General features: G+C 37.3%; 2 protein-coding genes across 3 annotated transcripts in view; both read left to right on the top strand.

Annotated features, from left to right (window-relative positions):
- The window catches only part of LOC307157330 (uncharacterized protein), a 599,307-nt gene that overhangs the window by 234,410 nt on the left and 348,445 nt on the right, over nt 1-16,452 (top strand). The window lies entirely within an intron of this gene.
- On the top strand, nt 11,773-15,795 carry LOC307157383 (uncharacterized protein). The gene is made up of 4 exons (XM_079869298.1): nt 11,773-12,370; nt 12,545-12,595; nt 12,977-13,108; nt 13,731-15,795. The coding sequence occupies exons 1-4, from the start codon at nt 11,809-11,811 to the stop codon at nt 14,030-14,032; spliced, it is 1,047 nt and encodes a 348-aa protein (XP_079725424.1). The 5' UTR covers nt 11,773-11,808; the 3' UTR covers nt 14,033-15,795.

Below are 16,452 nucleotides of genomic sequence, written 5' to 3'. Positions count from 1 at the left end.
TAACAGCTCTCAAAACAGTTAACACAGCAAACTAAATGCACTCTTATGTTGACGAAACAGTTAAGTATTCACTGCACAATGAAACACAGCATTTTATTCTAGTAATACATTTATTCAAATTCAATATTAACTTCAAAACTAAAAGTGTGTTCTCTGTTGATTTGATAACAAATTCAGCAAAAGATACACAAAGAAATAATTGAAAATACATGTTTTTCATTAAGTTATTTAATGAGGAGTTCAGGTGTATAACAATGAGTTGTCACCGCACAATTTCTTTTTTAATGCAAATAAGTACATAGGTAAAAAAAAAAAACAAAAAAAAAACACCTGCATTAATTGAATCAATTAATTTATTGATTATGCCTCTCAATCAACATCACAAAAAATATTTTCACGAGTCATGCATCGTGGGAAAAAACGCCTTGAATGCTGTATCCATCCTTGACATGCTTGTGCCCCAATATCTCCACAGGCCTCTTCCATCGCTTGAAGAAGACTTACTTGGTTGTAAGGGTTGCGATCATGTACTTTCCATCTCCAAGAGGAGAAGAATTCCTCAATTGGATTCAGGAAAGGAGAATATGGTGGAAGGAACACCATCCTGAAATGTGGGTGATTCTCAAACCACTCTCGCACCAGTGCTGAATGGTGGAATTGGACATTGTCCCAAACAACTACAAAATTCCGCACCATTTGCTCCTGATCACCCTGCGGAAATAGGATTTCATTGAGGAGGTTTAAAAAATGTAGGAGCCTTGCTGTGTTGTATGGTCCCAAGACAGCATTGTGTGCCACAACACCAGTTGTAGAAATCGCGGCACAGAGAGTGATGTTGCCTCCTCGTTGTCCAGGGACATTGACTGTAGCACGATGGCCAATCACATTTCTCCCTCTTCTCCTTTTTTTGTGAAGATTGAAGCCTGCTTCATCAATATACAGGTACTCATAATGAGTTGCACTGCTATCCAACTCCAAGATTCTCTAGAGTAAAAAGAACACAAGGTACAATACAGTAAGTTAGTGTTTTACAGTAATGGAGGCATATCTATGTATACTGCTGCTTCAAAGTGTGAACTCAAACTTCTAACCTAACCCTAACCCTTTCACAGTAGTATTGACTGCAATCAATGTTCTTTTCAATGTGCAATCAAATCTTTTCACTTACAGTAGCATGGAATAGTTTATGGACACTTAAAATTCAGGAAAAATATATCTTTGTGTTGACAGTAAAAGTGCAGTAATTGGGTTGCACATACTTGAACAAACTGGAATCGCAACTCCTTCACTCTAACAGAGTTCCTCTCAAAGGGCACTTTGTATACTTGCTTCATTCGGATTGCATTTCTCCTTAGAACACGATCAATTGTGGAGAGACTGCATTGGTGGATATTGTGGAACAGTTGATTGTCCTCTGTTATTCTTTGCTGAATTTCTCTGAGGCGAAGGGTGTTGTTCTGGACCACCATGTCAACAATGGCATGCTCTTGTTCAATTGAAAAAAGTCTTGTTCGTCCACCTGAATGTTCTCTAACTTCAATTCTGAAAAATGTTTGGACAAGCAGGAACATTTACTGTAGAAATCTAAACCTGTGTCAAACAAGACTACATGGACTCTCATTGTAGAAGTTGAATGATATAGTTACTTACCGGTTTTCCCTCTGAAATGTGCGGATAATTGAAGCCACTGTGGATCTGTTTATATTGGGCTGAACTCTCTGCCCAGCTTCTCTCAGTGAGAGACCATGATTTATGACATGGTCAATAAGTGTGGCTCTGATTTCATTTGAAACACGTGTGTACCCTATCCTTCTACCTCTTCTCCCACCTCTAACACCTTGCCCTCCTCTTCCTCTCGGTCCATCTCTTCTTATATTTTCTACTCTTTCTCTTTCCACTATACCATTGCCCTCCAATCTATCCATCTCTTCTCCCTCTACTCCTCTATCTTCTCCTCTTCCTACACCCTCAGCTCTTCCTTCTCTTTCTCCTACATCCTCAGCTCTTCTTTCTCGTTCTCCTACATCTTCAGCTCTTCTTTCTCTTTCTCCTACATCTTCAGCTCTTCTTGCTCTTTCTCCATCTCCTCTTCCTCTTCTTCTCCCTCTACCCTGTCCACCACCTCTCACTCTTACACCTCTTCCATTTCCACTGCTCATTTTTCTTCTTTTTTATTGTCTTTTCTCCACATTCATCTTCTTTGTTGTTTTTCTCTTCCCCTTTTGTAGTTGTTGTAATTAAGACAGCTGTGTGAACAATTAGGAAATTGGCTTTTTCTGTGTTAAGTGGATTACTAACTCATCAGATATCAATTTTGGGTTAATTGAGGACATAAGGTGTGCAACTGACTATTTTACAATTCACAGAGTTTTGTTTGTTGTGTTTTGAAAATGGTACAAAAATGCTTGTGATCTTTGTGAAGACCAATGAAAAAGTTGCAAATGTTTTTCCTGATATATTAAAGATTTGGTTGGCTGTATGAACTGCTGTGATAACATTAGGGAATTTTGTGCACAGTGTTTTGAGAAAATTATGCTTTTGATTTGTAATTTGTATGAAATGAAGGAGCATTTACTATCTGTTTAGGACAATTACAAAGTGTACAGATCACTGTGTTAACTGTTTTGAGAGCAGTTACCTGAGTTTGGAGAAATGTACCAAATCGATTGAGAAAAACTGTAATTTCATCTACATCACAGCGAATATCATTTCTTGCTAAATGTGTAAAATTTGCTTGACAGATTTTGACAACTCGTTCAACATTTTTGTATGTAATGACTCAAGCAATGAAATGAGGACTATTAGTTTTATATGGAATGACTGTTCAGCATTCACAAGCATAGTTAATTTTGACTGACATGACATAAGCAAATGATAATGATATAAAACAGCAGAGAGTTGTATGAAAGCAATTGATGCATGTCCAAAAGCATTTGCAATTTGTTGGAAGTAATGAGAAACTGCTACTATGATGTGCACAAATGACTAAATGTTGTGCAAATGTAAATAGTGATGTGAGAAATGCACCAAAGCGACTGAGAAAAACTGTAAAGCATTAGGCAGTAATAAGCTAACCTACTTAAAAAGAAAATATATATATATATATATATAAAAAAATATTCACATCATACCATGGACGATTAGGATACCGCCATTAAAAAACAAGAAGAAGACACTAATATTAGCCGCCAATAAACAAAAAGCTGGAAAGCAAATAATATTCTCGACTACTAAGTTAGGTTGTTATAATAATGGATCGCTTTGTAACAAAAAGGCCTTGAGCACTGAACCCGAACGCTAATGTTACTCCATCCACATCGTCCGAGGCCACAGGTGATGGGAGTGTCACGGCTCCACCTGCTCCAGAGGCACCCGCCCCAGTGGGAGAGGGTAAATGTAAGAGAGAGACGTCCCGAAAATATTCAGAAACCTACCTAAAGTTTGGATTTACCTTCAAGGAAAGCGAAGGAATTGAATTGCCGATGTGTGTTATTTGTGCAGCAACACTCTCAAATGAAGCCATCAAAGCTGCAACGACACTTGGAGACTAATCATGGCCACCTGAAAGATAAACTGCTGGAATACTTTCAGGCTTGTCTGCAGTCTCTCTAAGGCCAACAGACAATGATGAGGAATTCAGCGAAAGTTGGAGAGCTTGCATTGAAAGCCTCCTATCAAGTTGCTCTTTCTTACACCATCTTTTTTATTCTGCAATATGTACTTACATAGATCTCTTCACTAGTCACTGTATTTTAACTTATTTTTTCTCTGATAAATATGGGTAAAGGTCTTTACATTATGCACCTGAATATTAGAAGTCTACTCCCCAAAATCGACCAACTACGAGCGTGGTTGGCCTATAATAATCCAAGTATTATTACATTATCCGAAACTTGGCTTACCAGCAACATCTCTGACACCGATATTAGTATAGACAACTATAAACTGTTTAGATCGGACAGAGGCACAAGGGGAGGCGGAGTAGCCACTTATGTATTATCAAATTTAAATTCTCAACTTATGGTTCCTAATGAGATTCCTGTACATTTTGAAGGACTGTTCATTAAAATCATTCTTCATGAAAACAAGCAGCTAATTATAGGAAATATTTATAGACCGCCTAACTCTCCCAAATTGGAATCAATTAAAAATATTATTTCTACTGTATCTTCCTTGGTTTCTAATAAGGAAATGATACTTATGGGTGACTTTAACATTAATTGGCTTCATTCATCAACATTTACTGAAAGAAATATGATTAATAGCTTAAACTTGACTCAACTTATAACTGAGCCCACAAGACTTACGCCTGGTTCACACCAGACGCCGAAGCGACGCGGAACGGAAAATCACGCGCGGTCCGGCGCCTGCCTATTCACACCAGACGCGTATTCTCCGCGGCGGTCGACAAGCGCTTCTGCTCAGTTGTTGTTTATTCAGAGCTATTTTTTACTTCATCGGTAAGTAAATAACCTCATAAAATGAATACACCATGTTTCTGTAACCAAGAAGTTTGTACACTCCTTTTATTAATCCGTTGTTGAGACACACACGTGTTTAGTTAATACTCGCGGTATTTTAATTTGAAAATTGCTTATATTTTGACAATTGACCGGATGTCTAGTGTTTATTGGTGTGACTTCCTGCCGGAATGGACGCGGATCACTCGCGGCTCGCGCAAAAAATAGACCAGACGCCGAAACTGGCGCTTCACGGCACGCTCCGCGTCTGGTGTGAACGACACCATAGGTTAACATGGGCGCCGAAAGGAAGCGGCCTCCGTTCCGCGCTGCTTCCGCGTCGCTTCGGCGTCCGGTGTGAATGAGGCCTTACTCTTACCTCTAAATCTCTTTTGGATTGGGCCTTAGTTTCTCACCCTGAACGAATAATTAAATCTGGGGTTCTACCAGACTGCTTTAGTGATCACCACATGATTTATTGTATTTGGAAAATTTTGAAGCCACGTCTCCCTCCTAAATTTATTAAAGGGGTGATGAACTGAGAAATCAAATTTTCCTTGAGCTTTTGACATATAAGAGATCATCATACTATAATAATATCCTGTAAGTTTCAGAACTGAAAACTACCTTGTTAGTCCAATAAAAGCTTTTATAAACATCAGGCTTAGCAAACGACTCGTTTTTCAAAGTGGGGAACTATGACGTCAAAGAGGATAAAACACCGCCTCCACAAAAGAAGATCAACGCCTACTTCAACACGGCCTGTTTAGCCCCGCCCACCGATTCGCCCAAACATGCTAAATAACATAGGACGACATGATAATTGCTAAACCAGATCGAGCTACTTCCAAGCAATAAACATGCTGTTTACTAAATATTGTGTAGTGCCTGTTTGTGGAAGAAGACAGTCTGCATAAGCTTCCTTCGGATTCCAGCATGGTTAAACTTTATTAAATCAGTCAATCACAATTTCCCGACGGATCTGCCAGCAACATGTAAGTAACCATGTGTATTCTAATGCCTGATCTGCGATCAGCGATTTCTGATGTGTAATTATTCAAGTTCAGATATCTTTCTCTTAAAATCGTTCAATACTATTTATGCATCAGTGACTAAACGATCAACTTCACATAATTTCTCGTAGTATTATGAAAATAATCTTTTTTAAACTGTTATTAAATTATATACAGAAAGCGATCAAAGAACGATCCCTTTCCATTCGCCCAAGCTGTCAATCAAACAGCACAGCGCGAGCCGCGAGAGCTTATATCTGGACACTTACCAAACTCGTGATGAAATAATGACACTGTTACACTACACAACGAAGCTCTTACTGTGTATTCACATCGTGTTTGCATTGTGATTTGGTGTAAGCATTTGTGAGAGTGCAAAAATTGCGTTGCAATGATAAGATCTTTATTCACGCGATCAACAGACTGTCTGTCATCTGCTCAGTCAGTGCTCATCATGCTGCAACCTTTCATGCGATGTAAGATTTAAATGTAGATTTAAATATAATGCTTTAAACGATACTTTTCACGATTTGTTAATCTCGATAGCTGTAATAGTAAAAACGTAGTAAAAGTTTTCGAGAGAGTTCATGTAATACTAGCTATTTCATATGCAAGCATGTCAGCCAATCACAGCAGTGGGCGTTTGCACTGCAGTCTCACAGCAGACACGCCCCTTAAAACGGAGCGTTCAAATCTGAGGCTGAAATCAGGCTTGGAAAAATGGCTTTTATTTATAAATTATGACAATTTTTGATGTAAAAATCATACTAACATTATAAGGGCACCCCAGGAAACATTATAAAATAATAAAACAATCCAGTTCATGACCCCTTTAAGATAAGACAAACCAAATCCTTCAATAATGACCAATTTATTAATGATTTGCAACAAATTAACTGGTACAGGCTCAATCTAATTCCGTTTATTGATGATGCATGGCATTTTCTATATACTGAGCTTCTGAATGTTATAAACAAGCATGCTCCTTGGATCACCGTTAAAGTTAAAGGTAGTCATTTACCGTGGGTAAATGGAGACCTTATTAGTCTTTTTAAACAGAGGGATAGGGCTTGGTACAGATTTCGAAGTACAAAATACTCTGCTGACTGGAAAGAATACAAACGATTAAGGAACATTTGCACTATGCAAACGAGAAACTCCAAATCACCCTAACCCTAACCCTAACCCTATTTAAGAAATTGTCTAACGAATGATTTTAAAAACCCACGACGATTTTGGAAACAGGTTAATAATGTACTTGGGAAATCAGGGCGGGCTACAACTAATCTGAACCTGAATAATGAAAGTATAGATGATCCAGCTACCATAGCTAATGCCTTTAGTTTGCACTTTTCCCTAGTATCACAAGTACAGACTTCTACTTTTCAACCTATTCTGACTCCTTGTTCCCAGCCAGGCAGTTTTTTTTCATTTACAGAGATCAGCCCAGCTGATGTGCAAAGGGCCATAAGTGAACTGTCCTCTATTGGTGGTGCTGGTCCAGATGGCATCGAGAATAAGTTTATTAAAATTGGTTCGCATGTACTAGCAGTGCCATTGGCCTCACTTTTCAACTTGTCGTTTTCTTCTTGTAAATTTCCTTTAGCCTGGAAATGTGCCAAAGTTATCCCACTTCACAAATGTGGCGATTCTGAAAATATTAATAATTACAGACCCATTTCAATCATTAATAGTGTTGTAAAAGTGTTTGAGAAAATAATCTTTTTCCAATTATCGAATTATTTAGCCGACAATAACTTATTATCTCCATGCCAATCTGGATTCAGGAAACATTTTTCTACTACTACAGCACTTCATTTATTTATTAATGATGTGTTTTCGAGTTTTGATAACCGTATGTGTACAGGTGCATTATTTTTAGATCTTACTAAAGCTTTTGACTTAGTTGATCATTATTTACTTTTAGACAAATTGTATTCTGTTGGTCTGTCTACTTTTTCTTTGCTTTGGTTCAACTCTTATTTACATAATCGTCGCCAGTGTGTGTCCTTTGGGGGCAGCATCTCTAATTTCACTGACATTGACAGAGGAATTCCTCAAGGTTCCTCTCTCGGGCCTTTACTTTTTTCGATATTTATCAATGATCTTCCGCGTAGCTGCACTGAATGCAATATCCAACTTTATGCCATTCATTTATTGTTCCAAATCCAAACCTAATATTTATGACATCAGCACTACATTAAAATACCCACCTTCAAAAAAAAATAAAAAAAAATAAAAAAATAATTGTGGCTAATTCAGGAACAATATTGCTCTCATATTTAGTTTTTGAATTGTGCTCTCTCTCTTTTTTTTTCTTTTTTTTTTTTTTGCTCTTTTCATTGTATTTCATTTAATTTGATCTCTATCTCATTTATAATAATGTTAGTCTGCATTTTTATGTTTAACTAAAAGCCCTACTAGGGACAAAACTCTATGATGTAATGTAATGATACATACATCAGATGACTGTTTAAGTTTCTCTCTGTTTTTTGTATCTGACCCTTTCTAAATAAACTATAATAATAATAATATTAAAGACATTTGTAGTTATCTGTACATTTTTCATCTGCTTAAAAATAAGTAAAATAAAGTGTAGTATGGTAACAAGTTGGATAGTGAAGGAATAAGTGTTGCGTTTGAAAACAGATTTTAAGGGTGTATTCACACCAAGAAAGTCCGCTAGTTCACTTACTTAGGTCCGGACCAAATAAAATGTAGATTTTTTTTGTTTGTTTGTTTGTGTTTATATATATATCTAATCTATTTAAACTGTATATCTATCTATTGTTCTGTTGTTCTATCTCTCTATTTCTAATCTATATATACTGCATATCTATCTATTGTTCTGATGTTCTATCTCTATCATTCTGCATTTATTTACCTATTGTTATGGTGTTCTATATCTAATATTTCTTATTTATCTGTTGTTCTAGCTATCTATCTGTCTGTCTGTATCGTTCTGTTGTCCTATATCCATCTCTCTATCCATCTATATATTTCTTATCTATCTAGAGTTCTGTTGTACTTTATCTATCTATCTATCTATCTATCTATCTATCTATCTATCTATCTATCTCTTTAATTTATTGGGTCATTCAGTCTGGTTACCTTCCAGGTCCCTCATTCAAAACTAGTAATCTGTCCAAACTAGCTACAGAAATATTTAAAATGTAACCAACCAACATTAGATTGCTCTATTAATATTAGTAAAATATGAAATCAATAAAAACATGAAAATCTAAATTCATCTTTTTTAACCAGTAAAAATAAAACTATAAAAACAGCTCAGTGAAAAATGAAATGCAATCATAAATTGTACCAAGAACATTGTTTTATTTAATGAAAAACATTTTACTAAATTAAAACGAACACATTTCAAAACAGGCTTCTGTTGGGTCAGGATGCTGCCAGTGGGACGGCTCCTTGAGTTTCGAGGGGGTCCTCAAAATAACATCAAACAATTACACACAATTACATACTCACACATAAAGCTCTTCGACACAATCAACCAACCAGTCCCTCCTCTATCCAGAACATATTCATATAAACAGTATGAAATAATTTCAGAATATTACAGGAGATGCCAGGCTGAACCACCGTATTGCATGCTTTACAATGTCGTCATCAGTGGCGGCACGGGAGGCATGACTCTCTCACAGCACCTGTAATACACAAGCAGATTTTCATTAACAAGCTCATTTGCTTTTTAGCGGAGTACTATGGGTTGGGGCCAAATTCCAAGCTCGGAGCCTCCCCCCGGACAGCACGGCCAATACGCATAAACTTTACTCTATTTAATTATATACAAGCGTGAACTCGTAAAATTATGTCTTTTAAACAAAGTTCGGGAGAAACACTTTCAGATCATTAAGTCAAGTCATGTCAACTTCATTTATACAGCACTTTTAACAATATAGATTGTTTCAAAGTAGCTACAGTGATAATAGGAAATTTAAGTAACAGAGAACACACGTGTATTGCGTGTTTAGTCTATAGGTATATGTGTTCGAATGTATATGTGCGCAGGCGTGTAGTCTTTCTTTACAAATTGACCTCACCAAATTACTTGTCTGGCCTTAAAAATTAATACAATACATTAATACAAATTTTTTTTTTGCTTCCGCGTATCCATGTGAACTGGAATAATTTTGACAAAGTTTTATTTGAACAGAGGTAAAGGGAACGGAAGGAGCCCTTCACAGGGGAGAGACTAGTTGACACTTCAGGACTGCGTTATCATCGGGTCCAGGCGCAGGTCCTTCATCAGATCTGGATACGGACTGGATCCGGCGGACTGCGGTAAACCTCGGGATAAACAGAGAGACTAATATTAGCATAAACGCCATTCTTCTTATGATGTAACGAGTACATCAGGATTTATGGGAAGTGTTCCCGGTTCCGGCTGACCTAATCTATGCAGCCTAACATTGAATTATAGAAGTCTATAATGTGTTATGTGTATGCTGGGTCAAAGAGATGTGTTTTTAGTCTATGTGGTAGGTAGGGGGACACTGAGACCTGGGGAAGAATTGTGTGAGGCATGACCAGTAAGGGTGCTAGGATTAATAATTGTCACACAAATTAGACCAAGTGAAAGAACTCATTTAAAGGGAGAGTTAACGATCAGAAGAGTAGAAGGTGAATGGGAAGCTGAGCTCTTTGATCGTTCAGGAGCGAGCTGATGATTATTGCAGTGCATAACACAAGCTGCTAAGGCAAGGTAGAAACTGCTATTGTGGTTTTGTTTATTGTTTTCTAAGCGTAATGTTATGTTCCTTGTTTGTTGCAGCATTTTGATGCTTCAGGAACGGGGCTGATGACTAATATATCAATGGATAGCATGAGCTACTAAAACCAGGTATTAGCCGTATCGATAGTTGGTATTTCATTGTTTTGTTTTAGAAATGTACTAACTTGTGCATTTTTATTGTAGGACTCTGGCACCGACTGTTATCTGTCTAATTTAGAATTTTGTTTTCTACTGTTTTTTTTTATCTAATATGGTGTTTTAATGAGTCTTTGAACTCACTGGAAATTGTTTTAAGTGTCCTCAGCATATGTTGAGTGAGTCCCTCTTTTTGACTAGACATTTTGTTGGGAAGTAATGACATATCATGGTGTTCATGAGAATGAAGGATTGCTGAGCTGTTTGTTTAAATGTGTTTGTTTGTTCTTTTTAGGTTTTCCCAGGGGGTGGCACTCGAGGGGCAGTGGGCGCACGTGTGGTGTTTACTTGTAGTGAATGCAGTGGTTTGGTGTGAGGGTGTCACATATAGGTAAATGCTGTGGTGAATGCCTGTGTTTCTGTTTTCAGCGATTGTTATCTGGGAATAACTTACCGCTGGATGGTGCGATTGACCAATCAGAATCAAGTATTCCACAGAGCCGTGTAATAATAAATAATAAGGTTAAAGGTGTTAAGATCAAAGTTCACACCACAAAACAACAGCTCACGTTATTGTACCTTAAAACAAGTTATTGTAAACCAGTTCATGGGAAACCCAAAATCTAGGGCATTCTTGTACATGAAAAGCTGTAAATCAGGTTAATAATTACATTTAATGTTTTATACATGTAATACATGTCATTCAAATTATATGTATATGTTATATAGTAGCAGCAAGGAAATAATGACATTGATTTTTTCCTCAAACTACCTTTTTGTATTTATTAATCCATGCATTTATTCAGTTCTACTTCTGTTAATACAGGATGTTGTTGCATGTGGGGGGAAAACATTTTAAAGGAATTTTGTGAATTAAACTCCATCAGCAACATTTTGTCAACATAAATCTGATAAACCTGTCATGTGACCATCTATATCAGAGGTCAGAAATATACCAGAGGTCAGGATAATCACTGTCACTCAAACTTGCATATCGATGTACATTTTTGAGGTGATCATCCCTCACAGTCACAGCCTTTTTTATTTTGTTAGGTGCTGATAAATATTATTAAAGTGTGAGATTTTAACCATTCAACGACCGGAGGTGTGTGCTTCTGTGATTATCCCTCCGCTGATCTTATAACAAAAATAAAATAATAATTATAATAAAATATATATATATATATATATATATATATATATATATATATATATATATATATATATATATATATATATATATGAGTCAAAGTTATTTTCTGTTGGGATCAACATCCACTGAAACTGGAACATCCCTTTGATTATGATTAACAATTAACTTGAACTACTTGTTTATCTGAAGCAATGTAAATCATTTACAAAAGACAGTAAATCAGGACACTATAAAAGGAACATGAGAGGCTGTGAGGGTGACAGAGCAAGAGCTGGAAACAAACATCAGTGAAGAATGAAGGGTTTAGTATGTTTACTGCTGCTGTTGGAAACCTTTGTGTGTGTCGTACAGCATCAGGTAGATGGAGGACTCAATGAGAATGAGATCAGTCAACAGCTCAGATCTGAGGACGGAAGACAGAATCCACCTCAAACAGACACTTTGAGAGATGAAGCTTCAACTGACAGCCAACAAAACTACCATCTGTTCTTCACTGACATCCATGCAGCGCTGAGAGAACTGACCGCCACCGTTACAGAGCAGAAAGTGAACATCAGAGAACTGACCGCCACCGTTACAGAGCAGAAAGTGAACATCAGAGAACTGACCGCCACCGTTACAGAGCAGAAAGTGAACATCAGAGAACTGACCGCCACCGTTACAGAGCAGAAAGTGAACATCAGAGAACTGACCGCCACCGTTACAGAGCAGAAAGTGAACATCAGAGAACTGACCGCCACCGTTACAGAGCAGAAAGTGAACATCAGAGAACTGACCGCCACAGTTACAGAGCAGAAAGTGAACATCAGAGCTTTAGAGACGAGACTGAGGGAAGAGCTGAACAAGAAAAATGATGGTACCTCACCAAAACATTCACTCTTTTATCAATGATCCTCAAAGTAAAACACCAATGCAATACATTGCATAGTGTAAATGTTAGTGTAAAATTGAATGTATATTGTGTAAATTGTGTTATCTATTACAATAAACAGTGTAAATGTCATTTAACAGAATCTTTATTCCTTGACAGAAATATCAAATCTTACTCTGGGTCAAGTGGAGTTGAGAAAGGAAAATAGAGGTGAAAGTGTGCTTGAATGATGTTAAATTCAGTCTATACAGGTGAAACTCGAAAAATTAGAATATCATGCAAAAGTTATAATTCTGATGATAATGGCTTACAGCTTATGAAAACCCCAAATTCAAAATCTCAGAAAATTAGAATATTATATGAAAACAATAAAAAAAAGGATTTTAAATACAGAAATGTCAGCCATCTGAAAAGTATAATCATGCATATGTATATAGTTACATATACTAAATGTATTAGTTTCACCTTTTAATTTGAATTACTGAAATACACAAACTTTTGCACGATATTCTAATTTTTCGAGTTTCACCTGTACATTCTCAGTGTAATATAGTAATATATCACAATATTGCTTATGTTTTTCAATAACAGACAGAGAAATAGCTTTTTCAGCTGCACTGATGCAATCTGGCAGTGGATATATTGGTCCTTTTACCACTGAAATCACACTAACCTACAGGAACGTCTTCACAAACATAGGGAACGCCTACAACCCAATTACAGGTAATGATCAATGAAATGAGTCATAAAACTCAGTTTATAATAATGAAAACCCTTCTGCTCCATTCAGACCTCTCTGCAGTTGTGTAATGTGTATTAGAGAATTAGGGGCTGTTTACACGACACCAGTTTCAATTAAACACGTAAAGATTTGTATGTGATTCAGGTTTATGCGCTTTGGCCGTTCATTCACACGTTCATTCATTGGGGGACTGAAAACACAAATGTTTGAATTTGGGCTTCAAAGTGCAAGTTTTTGGAAACAATATCATTATCGTCTCTGTGTAAACAACAAAAACGTGAATTTGTGAAAACTGTGATGTCATGCGTAATACGTGATCAGTCTATAGGTGTGTGGTGTTTCTTTACAAAGTGATGTTGCCACCTACTGGTCAGGCAGCAGAATACAGCGTTTAAAGTAGTTTCCACGAACCCGTGTTAATGGGGATTGTTTTGACTGTCTGTGAAAAATGCAAAGAAAAAACTTGTCCATATTTAGTACATTGTTGTCATGTAAACAGCCTGAAATGATCTGCCATCTTTTGAAAATATTACACAGTGTGCTTGATAATTAAACAATAATACAGGAAACAGCTGATTCTGTATCTCTTGTTATTTGATTTAGGTGTTTTCATAGCCCCGCTGAAAGGAGCGTACATGTTCAGAATCTCTGTATTGGGTCATGGACCAACTGTAGCAGCTGCATCCATTTATAAGAATGGAGAGCGTATGGTTATGGCATATGGTCATCAGCCTCAGAATGTGTTAAACTCCTCTAATGGAGTTGTGTTGATCCTGGAGGTTGGAGATGTTGTCTATGTGAGACTTTGGCCTAACACGAGGATATATGATGACCAGGATAACCACAACACTTTCAGTGGTTTCCTACTGTTTCCCTTAAGAGAACAGGAGCTTTGCAGAATGTGATTCCAATAATTCTGAACCTTCAGTGTATGATTTAAGATGGAAATCATGAAGAATCATTAACATATGAACCTGTCTTAATGAGGTAAAATGTGTGTGTTTGAAATTTGCAATAGATTACTGTACACTCAAAAAAAATGCTGGGTTATATACAGGGCTTGACATTAACACCCGCCAACCCGCCAAATGCGGGTGGATTTTGCTCGTGGCGGGTAACGCAGTCACTCCAACTAGCCACTTTGGCGGGTTGAATAATTGTAGTCTTTTCAAAACGCATCTGAAATAAGTGTGACACTACGACACTACAACTCCCATAGGGCTGTCAACGAATATTCTAAATTCGAATATATATTCGAATAGTTTTAAAAAACTGAATTTCGAAGGTGAAAATGAATATTCGAATGTGGAAAAACGCCCGCGGTAGCAGAGGCGCAGGCTGTCTGCTTTGCGAGTGGGCGCGCTGCCTGAGGAATCATTTTATTTAACGTTAAACAGAAACATTACTAAAGTGTAGGCTACTGTATTGACTGAATAGATATTGCATGAATAAGGTAGGTTAGATACAGCAGTTTCATGCACTGCAGGCTTCCACTGGTTTGATTATTTACCGTTTCATGTCAAGGAAAAGTTCCATGTTTACCACAGCACAGCTCGCTCGGAGCATTCAATGTCGGTTTTATATAGACTACTGTAAAACTTAAATTATTGTAAATAATATTTGTTTCAATCACTGAATGAAGCCTGCTATATAAGAGTCGCGACCTTAAATTGCTTGCACAAAACTCTTGATCAGCACTCAACATTTGCTTATTGTTGTTGTTCATTTAAACCGTTATGCACAGAGAGCGTGACGCCTCATTCGCGCCGCAAGACCTCCAGACGCGCGTAAACGCGTCTTTACACTCGCGCCAGATGCTCTATTCACGTTTGGTGTGATCGCAGGGAGGGTGAGGGCGAGAGAGAGAAAGAGTGCCTGCGAGTGCGAGTGAGCGAGCGAGAGTGAGGTCTGCGGTCTTGGCCATTAGTTGATTTACTTGTTTTCGTGTAGGTAATACGTTTGTCAAATATGTTTAAACTTAAATAAACTACCTATACAAGTCGTTTCGTCTCTTTGTATTAATTTGTCCTGTTATTGACGTAATGCGCGTCATTGACAAAATGTGCAACCAGATGTTCGAATAGTTCGAATATAGGCTAAGCTATGTGTTTTTTATTAGAGGGAATATTCGAAGGTCATTTTTGAGCAATTTTGACAGCCCTAATGAGTATTACATGCACACAGTGTTGCCTTGCGCTTGACCGCTTGTGACCGACAACACAGAAATGAAGAGACAGCTAGCTGCCCTGCTGGAGTTACGTCGCATGCCGGTGTGGAGCTATGTGGCGACATATAATACATAATACATGGTTTTATTTTAAAAAAAGGAGCTTTACACACAACCTTATCAGAGCTAATGATAATGACCTGTATTGTTATTTATGTAGGCCTAGTCTTGATTTGGGTGAGTACAGTGGTTAAAAGGATTGTAAATCTAGTTCAAGTAAATTTTAGCACGCCATAGTCCACTTTTATCAGGTCATTTCACAAAAACAAAAATGTGGCTAGTAAAAATGCTGTGTGGCTAGTAACTTTGGAAAACCACTAGCCACATTGGCTAGTGAGCAAAAAAGTTAATGTCAAGCCCTGGTTATATATGTATATATATATATATCAGTGGGGATTTCTTTAAGACTGTTAGGGAAGCTCGGCCTCCCCTATAATGTACAAAAAATGAATGGTCAAATATGTACTATTGTGTTAACATTTTATTGACTTAAAATGCGTTAGAAAACGTTCATCTCAAAGACGAGTTCGTTCAGAATCAGCTACATATAGCAGGTCGGCTGACTCGATTTCCTTCTCATACATTCCCGTAGCGTCACAGTGCATTTCCCTGTTGAAGCCCAGTGTCCATTGACTTCAGTGGGGCTGCTTTGAACAGTTTTTTTCAGTGCTTCGAAACTAGACGGTCATTGGATAAATACTGTGATTATGTCCCGCCCGCGGACGCTCAGCGTCTCTGGGAGTTAATGAGGAGTGGGCTGACCTGGACTCCAGGCTTCTGCGTGATGATTGGAGGGTCTGTCGAAAGACTGCATCTCCTCTTGATTGACAGCGATTTCATACAATAAAAAGTCGCTGATGCTGAAGCTATTCGAGCTCAGTCCCATCGCGGATTTTTCAAGTGTAGTCGAAAGACAATCTACTGCAACCTATTTCTTGGTATTTGCGTGTTGAAATTGCTAGCCAATTTTCATAATACATTTCAAACAATTACACATTTTTACCTTTATTATATTATTACTTATTATATATTTTTATTATTAGTAGCAATAATTAAAAAATCATTATTAAAAAAAAATATATAGTAGTATTATACTAT

This window comes from Squalius cephalus (assembly GCF_949319135.1).
Source record: "Squalius cephalus genome assembly, chromosome: 4".
Lineage (NCBI taxonomy): Eukaryota > Metazoa > Chordata > Actinopteri > Cypriniformes > Leuciscidae > Squalius > Squalius cephalus.
The sequence above is the reverse complement of the archived record's forward strand: the minus strand, read 5'-3'. Positions and strand labels throughout refer to the sequence as shown.

Bases quoted from the DNA above. Each gene is read 5' to 3' on its own strand.
- LOC307157383 (XM_079869298.1), top strand. From the start codon at position 11,809: ATGAAGGGTTTAGTATGTTTACTGCTGCTGTTGGAAACCTTTGTGTGT. The intron at 12,371-12,544 runs GTACCTCACCAA...ATTCCTTGACAG, and splicing joins GCTGAACAAGAAAAATGATG to AAATATCAAATCTTACTCTG. The intron at 13,109-13,730 runs GTAATGATCAAT...TATTTGATTTAG, and splicing joins CGCCTACAACCCAATTACAG to GTGTTTTCATAGCCCCGCTG.